A 10,036-nucleotide genomic window follows, 5' to 3' on the forward strand; every position below is an offset into this window, starting at 1 on the left:
AATAGTCTATTTGTCGAGTAGAGAAAGTGGAGTATAAGGGCTTGTTTGATTGCAATGTTGGTAATCTTTAGATATACCAAGATAGTAAAATAGTGGGTTGTAACTTGATTTCCTAGATATAGTTATGTATTATATTTTAGTGTTTGGATGTCTAGTTGATAATTTGTTAATTAAATATATGTTTTTGATCACGCAACCCATACCAAAAGATATGATTTTAAATTGACATCAATGACACTACTTTATAAAAGGAAATTACAGTTTTATTCTATGAAACCCTAATCGGCCCCAAATAGCAAATAATTCATTTACATGTGCCGCCACACTGAAACCCATTTTATACAAGCAATCCATCTCACTTTGAAACTTGCAATTATCTCTTGCAAAAAATCCGAGGAAGTCGACTACAGGAATTCTCATTAGTTCTTCAATCACTAAAATGATATTTGTCATTTCTTTTTAAGTGGTGAACCCTAGTGCAAATCATTCAAATTAGAACTCTAAACCAAAAGCTTATAAAAAACAACTGGTTGGATAAGCCCATTCGAAACATAATTTCACATAATACACAATCTAAAAAAGGCTTGATTAAAATTTTAGTACAATTGAAGAAGTCTAAAATTCTGAAAATCAAAATGCTTCAAGAAGTATGATATCTACATAGTTTCACATAATACAGCAACTAAAAGGAGCTTGAGTAAAAATTTGGTACAATTGAATAAGCCCCAAATACTTAAAAAAATGCTTGAATCTGAAAATTTCTTCTTAAAAATTGGTGTATTATATGCTCAGATCGTAGGAAATAAGGGTAATGATAAAATTCCTCTTTGCCAATAACTCCGTCAGCCATGTCGATTTTCCAATAAAATGTCGGGTAGCTGCTGCAAAGCTTGAGTTTGCCTGGTAGCTGCTGCAAAGCTTGAGTCTTCCGGGTAGCTGCCGCAAAGCTTGATTTCGCCGACGGGGTGTAGATATCGGACAGGGAGGATTTGCACACAACCAAATTGGGCAAAACAACACTATTCGAAAGGGAACTAATAGATGTATACATGAAAAAAAATGAGGGTAAATCAGTCAACGGATCATATTTTCTTATCTTGATTTTCATTGTTGGCCACAAACGCAGTGGAGGAGAGGTATAGGGTTTGCTCTGAAATTGGGATAAGAAACTAGAAAAAAAGCGCAAATATTTTCCCGGATCTTGGGCTAGCTCTAACGTGGCATTCAAACAATAGAAAAAGGCACTAACATGGGCCTAACGTGGTGCATTCAAACAAGCCCAAATTTAATTTCGTAATTTGAAGGCCTTTTTGTTGGATCACGAGATACCGACAATTTCTCTCCTCTCCGCACGTGTTAATTAAAGGTTACACGTGGCCTGGCTGGAGATCGAAACTCTCATTGTGCTACTGTGTAATCGAGTCAAACCTCCATAACCATATCTTTTCTCATTTCTGAGCGAATCATGAATCTGATGCTTTGGTGACCGCCGATCTTTTCCCTCCCATTGTCTTCCTGTAATCAGTGATTCCCACTTGACTCTCCCTCTCTCCCTCTATGCGCGAGGACGAGGAGAGGGAGGAGGGATTAATGGCGAAGCCAAATCCAAAGCTGACGATACTACCTCTTATCGCCTTGATTTTCTACGAGGTATCCGGAGGCCCCTTCGGAGTGGAGGATTCCGTCAGAGCTGGCGGCGGCCCTCTCCTCTCTCTCCTTGGTTTTCTAATTTTCCCCTTTTTCTGGAGCATCCCCGAAGCCCTAGTGACGGCCGAGCTCGCCACCAGTTTCCCTGAAAACGGCGGCTACGTGCTCTGGATATCGTCTGCCTTCGGCGAATTTTGGGGATTTCAGGAAGGGTTTTGGAAATGGTTCAGTGGGGTTATGGATAACGCCCTTTATCCGGTACTCTTCCTCGATTATCTGAAGCACTCTTTCCCGATTTTCAACCACACGATTGCGAGGATTCCTGCATTGTTAGGGATTACAATGTCGTTGACGTACTTGAATTACAGAGGATTGCACATTGTCGGATTCTCAGCTGTTTTACTCGCTTGCTTCTCGCTTCTGCCGTTTGTTGTCATGGGGCTTTTGTCGATTCCCCGGATTAGGCCGAGGCGCTGGCTGGCGGTGGATCACGCCAAGGTGGATTGGAGGGGCTACTTCAATAGCTTGTTTTGGAATCTCAATTACTGGGACAATGCTAGTACATTGGCGGGGGAGATTGAGAATCCCAGTAGGACCTTTCCCAGGGCGCTGCTGGGGGCGGTGGTGCTGGTGGTGTGCTCCTATTTGGTTCCTCTGCTTGCTGGGACGGGCGCTGTCGAGACGGATCCCAGTGACTGGAGTGATGGTTACTTTGCGCAGATAGGGATGCTCATCGGTGGTTCTTGGTTGAAGTGGTGGATCCAGGCTGCAGCCGCCTTGTCCAACATGGGCTTGTTTGAAGCTGAGATGAGCAGCGATGCCTACCAGCTGCTGGGGATGAGTCAGATTGGGATGCTCCCTTCTGTTTTTTCTATCAGGTTTCTTTCTTTTTACACTTGTCTCTCAGATTGGGCTTGTTTCATTCTTGATTATCAAAGAATAACTTGAGGTCTAAGTCTTAACAAGAGTTTATTTTCTTAGCTTATGCCTTATAGTAGCACAGTATGTTATTTGGGAGTTATTTTGCCCAATTGCTTCTTAAAAGTTCATAAGTTCCTAAATAACTTGTAAGTTTTTGTTCAAGAGCTCATCTAAGAGGATATCGTAATTCTTAGGCCATCCACAATAGAAATAGCCCAGCAATAGCCTAGCCACTGCCACATCATCAGCACTAAAAATCCTCCTGCCACATCATCAAAACAAGCAAATAGCCCAGCAATAGCCCAGCCATAGCCTAGCCACATACTATCCACATCACTATTAACAAATATATACAAAATGCAATAATTAACAATAACACAATATACGAAATTTAATTTACGAGACATATACGGGAAAATTCACTAATATTAATAAAATTTTAAAAGTACATAATTAAAAAAAATTACATAATTAAAAAAAATTACATTAATTAAATTTACAAATGAAAATTTAAAATAACATTACAACTTAAAGCCCTTGATTATTACTACTACTATATAATTTAAACTAACTTTGTTGATTGATATTGTATTTATAAACGCCCCCTAAGCACCATGCGGAGGTTTTTTATTTAGTGGAATCTACAACGACAATAGTGGTATTCTACTGAGCAAGCACATGTAGAAGTTTTACAGCAATGTAGAAGTTTGGTTACTCTCCAATCAATGTTGTCCTAGTTTGCTAAAAGAGTTCAAACTTTATGAATTCTTGGTGGTTTTTCGCAGTTATCGACCATGAAAAATTCACCTTCTTCAGCTGGGAAACAATTTTACAACTGCTCCTATTTTTGCAGATCAAAATACGGGACTCCCACATTCAGCATTCTGTGTTCTGCAAGCGGCGTCATATTCCTATCATGGATGAGTTTCCAGGAGATTCTTGAATTCCTAAACTTCCTCTACGCCATTGGAATGCTGTTCGAGTTTGCAGCCTTCATCAAGCTGCGAATACAGAAGCCAGAACTACACAGGCCTTACAAAGTCCCCCTGGATACATTTGGTGCAGCGATGCTCTGCCTGCCTCCGGTGTTGTTGCTCGTTTTGGTGATGTGCCTTGCGTCCTTGAAGACGTTCATAGTGAGCGCTGCTGTGATCTTTCTGGGATTTGCTTCGTATCCCGTCTTGAACCATGCAAAGGAGCAGAATTGGATCAAGTTCAACACCGATGCAACTACATTAAGGCCATCTGCTGACTCTGATCTTGAAGGCCATTCGGAGCATCAAGAGCTCGCTGATGAGGAATCTCACAACCTTCTAGCAGATTTTCCGTCTTCTACCACCGGCCAAGCCTCGGCCGTCGTCTCCTCAGAGGGGGACCCAAAGTTGGAGTAGAAGGTAACTATATATATATCGATGCTCTACATACTTTTAGCAGTAGCAGTTTATATAAAGGAAAATGATCTTGATTTTTTCAGCTTTGGCTTCCGAACCACTATTTGAAAATTTCATTCGTGTGGGCATCTCCAGCGCCGGTCCTGAGGTTCCAAAGACCCGGGGCGAGACTAAAAGTTGAGGCCCTATTTATATATTTTTTCCTTCCATTTTATAATAAGTTTCATCCAGCAAAAAACTAATAGCATATCAAAAGAAATTCACTTCAAATAATTATTACATATTACCTTCAAAAATTTCTTCTAACATTTCTTGATGCGAAGTCGTTGATGATGGTGTTGCTGTCAACCTCGTCTAATAATTTCTTCTCAATACATAAAGTGGCAAGCCCGTTCAGCCGTTGTTGAGACATCGTAGATCTTAAATAATTCTTCAACAGTTTCAACTTTGAAAAGCTTCTTTCTGCCGATGCCACAGTCACAGGCACAGTAAATAATATGCAATAAGCAATTGAGATATTTGGATAAGAATCCATTTTTCTAACATACTCAAAAATGTCCATAGAAGACATTGGCCTTTCCGGCAAACTTAGCTTCAAAACCTTCAACTCAGATATTAGATCATTTACCTCCACATCAGATGTGTCATGCGAAGAGAATGTTTTCGCAAATTTGGTGCAACAATCTTCTAATTCAGTATCATTTAGTGACTTCAAAGTTGTTGAGCTAAGTAAAAACCCAAATATACTTTTGAATGTTTGTAGTTCTTCAAATCTACTTTTCAATGAGGTGTTTGCCATATCAACCACGACCAAGAAGTAATTGACCTCAAAAGCCTTCTCAGCTTGTAGAATTTCTTCATTGGTGTCAATTTCATCAAAATGTTTCTTCCTTTGAGCCTTGCGCTTCACTGAAAATGATGGCTCTACACCCATTTCAGATGCAATACTTTTGGCAATGGTCATACTAGAAGCAAATCCTTCATTCCTGTAATTGTTGGTGATCGATCAAACAAATCAAAATACAACAAAAAAGAAGAGTTTTGCCGGTGCAAATAACGGGGGAAAGGACCACAATTCCACAAACGAGCTCAAATAAATCAAAAGAGAATCGAATGAAGAAAAAATCGAATTTCAATTGCATACCGACGATATGGCGACATGACTCTTGAGCGAGAGATATTCCAAAGCATAAAATTAGTTGAGGAGCGAATTGTAGAGAGAGAAAGGTAGAAAAGGATATATGGGTTTACATATATATAATATATATATATATACCTGAGGCTAGGGAGGGGCCCTGCAAATTTGGGGGCCCAGGGCGGCCGCTGCTCCACTTGCCCCCCCTCAGGTCCGGCCCTGGGCATCTCCAACCATACTCCATGACCCATCTTTGCGGTTGAAATTAGCTCCAATCATACTCCAAAACTCATCCCAAATTGTACTTTTTTTGCGTTTTTGAACAGTATCTACCCGAAGATGGAGTAGACTGTAGCAAAACGCAAATCTTCTTTTTATTTTTTTTTTTATTTTTAAATTGCAATTACCCTCTTCCTATTCATTTCTCCTTGAAGATGATTACATGTATATGGAGAAAAGGTCATTTCTCCTTGAAGATGATTACATGTATATAGAGAAAAGGCCATCAGTTGCTTGAACAATGGAGTTGCAGAAATTGGGAAGAAATCGCATCAAAGAAGACGATGGAAGTGGGCGCTTGTTTTTTAGTCATAAAATTACCTTTTTAATTGGGCTTCAAGTTAATTGGGGTATTGGGCTAATTGAGATGCATTTGAATGGTCTATCATACTTCAACACATGGATATCTTTACACCTTTAATTGAGCCTATTTTAGTTGACTCGGTATGCCACAATAAGAAATAAAAATGCACATCTAGAACTTCGAAATGCATTAGTTGATCATTTGTGGGAAAATTTCTCAAATACGCAGTCTTGAATTTTAGCTACTTTTTTTGTGTTGTCCTATGTTTTATATAATCATGATGTCTTTGAATGTATTTTAATTTATGTTTGAATGTTATTATAGTACGTTTGATGTATTATAATTTAAAGCTAGTGTATATTTTATTGAATGCATAATATATGTAATATATATATATATATATATTATAAATAATTGTATCAAATTATTTAATTATATTTGAAAAATTATTGACAAAGTGTTGTGGGATGAATGTGTAATTTAAATAAATATGTAGTTAAGATTGAAAAAGTAAAAAAAAGTAGGCGAATATGGAATATTCTTTTGGGTTTTGAGTTTGGTGTAAATGGTTGAAGTAGAATTACTGTTTGATGTGACAGAACTGGAAAAATGGGTTTTGGTTTGGTGTAAATGGTTGGAGATGGCCTGAGACTGAAAAAAGAAATGCACAAAAAGGGCAGATGATAATAGTATAATTTAAAATATTCATGTAAACGCAGCCTAACTATCGTTCTCCAAAAAGATAGGAAATTGCTTATATATAATCGAGGAAAGGCCAAAACTGGCCCTAAACATATGCTCATTTTACGATTTTGGTCCTAAACATTATCTTTTGAATTTTTGCATCCCAAACATTTCAACTCCGACAATCAACTCCTATAAATTGAATTTGACCCAATTAGAATCTTTAAATGTGATTATTTACTCCCAAATTATATCCTTAATTAACTATTATAAGCAATTTATCATTTAAATTGTATTCTCTCTTCTCGCTCCCATTTCTTCCCCAATTGATTCTCTCTACTGCACTTTTAGAAGGGAACACCCCCAAATTGGAAAATTCAATTGGTTTTGGTTTGGAAAGTTGAAGAGATTTGGCAGGTGGTAGTTGATGGAAGGGCACCATGGTCGGCGCCCGCTCGGCGCTCGTGATCGGAAAAGTTGATTTTCTGCCGCATTAGGATAGCTCATCATCTGGGAGCGACGCTTCTTCTTCCTCGACGGGGAGGTGCTCGTAGGAGGAGGCCATGATGACGACGGGGCGGGGCCGCGACGGTGTCGCCGACGATCTGGCCCTGGACCGCAGCGCGTTGGTGCTGTTGTGGGGGATGATGACGGGCGGCTTCGGCTTGTTCTTCAACCCCGCCGACCGCCGCGACACCCTGCCGCCCTCTTCTCCCGTTGCCACCTTAGCTCTCGTAAAAGTCACGCTTTAGGCTTAGGGGTTGTTGTCATCCGGGTTGGGGTGGTGATGTTGCTGGAACGATTGGTGGTGGTGGAGCTGGAGGTCTCAGGCGTGGAACGGCTGTGGAAGATTTCTAAATTGCTTCACTTTAATTGAATAAATTATAATATTTAATATTTTAAAATTAATTAGTTTGACTAAATATAATATTTTTTATTTTTGGAATAATAAAAAAATATAATCAAAATGTTTAATCTGGTCAAAATTCTATTTAAAGATGTTGACTGTTAAATTTAACAGAACCGTTAGTTTTGCACCAATTGTGATCCGACTTGAAATGTTTTGGATGCAAAAATTCAAAAGATAATGTCTATGACCAAAATCGTAAAATGATCATATGTTCAGGACTAGTTTTGGTCTTTACTCTATATAATCCCTAGACAATGAAAGAGAAGAACTGTTTATGGAAAGGATTTCTCATAAACGAAAAAAAGAATCCGAGCTCTTGGAAAAAAAGTCCAGCTAACATCAGATATCCTTTCGAGAATAAGTAAAAAAATGAGATGAAAATTCAGAGTATTATACTAATATATTATCCATTAATTAATTCATGCATGAGTTTATTACATATGAGTTGTGGAATATGCAAAAAGTAGACAAAATTAAGCTACATATACAAACTGGTAGTATTAGACAATCTAAGACGGGGTATAGCAACCGAAGAATTGGTCTTTTGCAGCACAATTCCAAGACTTTGTGACATATCAAGCTTCTTTCCATCTGCTAACTTCCAATCAAAGGAATGCAGAAACGAAGCCAACAAATAAGCAACCATTCTTTCTGCCAAGGGCAATCCAGGGCACATTCTTCTCCCCGATCCGAAGGGAATAAACTCAAAATTGTTGCCTTTGAAATCCAAGCTTGTAGAACCTACTAGAAACCTCTCAGGCTTGAACTCTCCTGGGTTGTCCCAAATTGTAGGATCCCTTTGTATTGCCCACACATTTAGTAAAATCTTGGTACCCTTGGGAATTGTGTATCCTCCGACGGTTGTGGTTTGAAATGGCACTCTTGGGACTAGCAAGGGTACTGGAGGATGCAATCGGAGTGTTTCCTTGATGACGGCATTTAGGAAATTCAGTTTGGGCAAGTGGGACTCTTGTACTATTTTGTCCATCCCCACCACCTCAGATAGTTCCTTCTGTGCTTTTTCCATGGCCTTTGGGTTGTTGAGGAGCTCCGACATTGCAAATTCCACTGTTGTTGCTGACGTGTCCGACCCTCCACTTATGATCTCCTATAGTATTTTCAATTTTACTAGAATGAAAATGAAAATGAAAATGACTAGTAGTAAAATAAAGCACTTACAGCTAACAAGGACTTAATTTGATCTCGTGAGAGAGTTGGCAAATCCGAGTCCTTGTTCTCCTTATGGTCCAACACGATCTGCAGAAAATCCTTCCTCCCCTCATTCTTCAGCATTGATCCAGAAAGCTTCTCGTGCTGAGAGATGAACTCTTCGAGTATTTTATCAAGAGAATCCACCACTTTCCCCATCTGTCGCTCCACTCCCTGTAGATCAAGCCTCGACAAAACAGGAAATAGATCAGAAACATTAGGTTTCCCGAGGAGATGACTGATCTCCGAGTTGATGGCTCGGAACTCCGTTCCCAGCCTCTCTGTCTCTTGATCCACTCCGCCCCACATAAGGCTCATCAGCAGGCTGACTTCCGTCTGAAACACCAGCTTTCCAAAAGCGAACGGCCGTCCGACGTTGTCGTAGACGGATCGGACGGCCTTTCTGATGTGGTCCCTCCTCAGGTCGCGGGAGGCGTCGAGGCCGGCAGTGCTCTGCGTCTCGCGCACGAGCACCTTCCTCATGGCCCGCCAGCTGGAGTCGGGAGGCGAGAAGACGACGTCCCTGGCGCCGCGGCTGTAGGCGAGGGCGGCGGCGGTGGCGTCACGGTGGGAGAAGATGTGGTCCTGGTCGCGGACGACCTGCTTGAGCAAGGAGGGGGAGGTGATGACCACCGCCAGCTTGCTGCCGAGGCGGAGTTTGTAGATGGGGCCGTACTGCTGGGACAGGTCGGCCAACTGTTGGAGCATGTTGCGGCTGCTCATGAAAGGAAGATACCCCAGGATCGGGATGCCACGTGGCCCCGGCGGATATTTTCCACCATGCTTGCTTTTGTACCAACATATCAATATGGATGCTACCACTATTGCTAATGACACCACAACACATCCCAGGATTATTGAATCCATCCTATCTCTTCTGTCTCAACTTTATTTTCTCTACTTATTTATACTAGTACTATAAGAATTGCACCACAGCAGATCCCATAGTCTTGAATTGTGGTTAAAGTTAATTGTGTTCTTCGGTTGACTTGGTGCTACTCAAATGAATTCATAATGGAAGCCGCACACGCTATTCTTATTCTTAATTCAAAGATGGCAATTATTGTTTTCAAACCTTTCATATTCTAATTCTCAGACCTTCTATTGCAATTTTGTGTTACATCATTAATTTATTGCATGTATCAGTCAATGTCACGTGGCAATCTTGCTTTTGAAATTTAAGGGTGTAAGAAAAATACACAATAAAAGTCATGATGTATGTACTAATTTGAAGCGTCTTGCTATATAATGGTAGCCAAATCCGTTAAGACTTCATACATTTAATTTTCATTTTGATATGGTGTTGTCAATGATGATGAAAGTAGTGGGTAGAATGATCCTCTCAGAAAGTCAAATTTTAATTTCTTTTCCGACAATTAATATTTTATATGAAGATTTCAACATATAGTCATATACTGTACTACTGTATTAATTAACATGCTTTATGTAACATGGAAAACTCATTCAACGATGACGTAGTTCGTGATTTCGTTAATTGAACGGTTTTATTTTGCACCACAATTTATAACAAGAAAAAGTCCTATCTCTGGATTCTT

The 10,036-nt window shown here is 39.9% G+C and overlaps 3 protein-coding genes across 5 annotated transcripts; 1 reads left to right on the plus strand and 2 right to left on the minus strand.

The window, feature by feature from the left end:
- The first annotated feature begins 1,411 nt into the window (after nucleotides 1-1,411).
- Nucleotides 1,412-4,255, plus strand: LOC121800164 (probable polyamine transporter At3g19553). 2 transcript variants are annotated; one of them, XM_042199757.1, is made up of 3 exons: nucleotides 1,412-2,525; nucleotides 3,422-3,962; nucleotides 4,043-4,255. In XM_042199757.1, the coding sequence occupies exons 1-2, from the start codon at nucleotides 1,558-1,560 to the stop codon at nucleotides 3,957-3,959; spliced, it is 1,506 nt and encodes a 501-aa protein (XP_042055691.1). In that variant the 5' UTR covers nucleotides 1,412-1,557; the 3' UTR covers nucleotides 3,960-3,962; nucleotides 4,043-4,255. The 2 variants fall into 2 exon arrangements, with proteins under 2 accessions (XP_042055691.1, XP_042055690.1); XM_042199756.1 differs by lacking the exon at nucleotides 4,043-4,255 and having other exon boundaries at nucleotides 3,422-4,041.
- Nucleotides 4,256-4,292: 37 nt separating this feature from the next.
- Nucleotides 4,293-5,272, minus strand: LOC121800165. 2 transcript variants are annotated; one of them, XR_006050445.1, is made up of 2 exons: nucleotides 5,236-5,272; nucleotides 4,293-4,421 (listed from the first exon to the last, which is right to left on the minus strand). XR_006050445.1 is itself a non-coding variant. In XM_042199758.1 (2 exons), exons 1-2 carry the CDS (start codon nucleotides 4,921-4,923, stop codon nucleotides 4,328-4,330), a joined length of 510 nt encoding a protein of 169 aa, XP_042055692.1. In that variant the 5' UTR covers nucleotides 4,924-5,138. The 2 variants fall into 2 exon arrangements, 1 of the variants encoding a protein (XP_042055692.1); XM_042199758.1 differs by lacking the exon at nucleotides 5,236-5,272 and adding an exon at nucleotides 4,508-5,138 and having other exon boundaries at nucleotides 4,328-4,421.
- Nucleotides 5,273-7,661: 2,389 nt separating this feature from the next.
- LOC121798108 (labd-13Z-ene-9,15,16-triol synthase, chloroplastic-like) lies at nucleotides 7,662-9,486 on the minus strand. Its single transcript, XM_042196951.1, has 2 exons — nucleotides 8,451-9,486; nucleotides 7,662-8,379 (listed from the first exon to the last, which is right to left on the minus strand). The coding sequence occupies exons 1-2, from the start codon at nucleotides 9,345-9,347 to the stop codon at nucleotides 7,750-7,752; spliced, it is 1,527 nt and encodes a 508-aa protein (XP_042052885.1). The 5' UTR covers nucleotides 9,348-9,486; the 3' UTR covers nucleotides 7,662-7,749.
- Between the last annotated feature and the right edge of the window lie 550 nt (nucleotides 9,487-10,036).

Source organism: Salvia splendens, chromosome 4 (genome assembly GCF_004379255.2).
Source record: "Salvia splendens isolate huo1 chromosome 4, SspV2, whole genome shotgun sequence".
Classification (NCBI taxonomy): Eukaryota; Viridiplantae; Streptophyta; class Magnoliopsida; order Lamiales; family Lamiaceae; genus Salvia; species Salvia splendens.

Coding starts and splice junctions, on each gene's coding strand:
- LOC121800164 (XM_042199757.1), top strand. CDS start 1,558: ATGCGCGAGGACGAGGAGAGGGAGGAGGGATTAATGGCGAAGCCAAAT. Junction 2,526..3,421: donor CCTTCTGTTTTTTCTATCAG/GTTTCTTTCTTT, acceptor CTATTTTTGCAG/ATCAAAATACGGGACTCCCA.
- LOC121800165 (XM_042199758.1), bottom strand. CDS start 4,923: ATGACCATTGCCAAAAGTATTGCATCTGAAATGGGTGTAGAGCCATCA. Junction 4,422..4,507: donor TCTTCTATGGACATTTTTGA/GTATGTTAGAAA, acceptor TGGCATCGGCAG/AAAGAAGCTTTTCAAAGTTG.
- LOC121798108 (XM_042196951.1), bottom strand. CDS start 9,347: ATGGATTCAATAATCCTGGGATGTGTTGTGGTGTCATTAGCAATAGTG. Junction 8,380..8,450: donor AAATTAAGTCCTTGTTAGCT/GTAAGTGCTTTA, acceptor AAAATACTATAG/GAGATCATAAGTGGAGGGTC.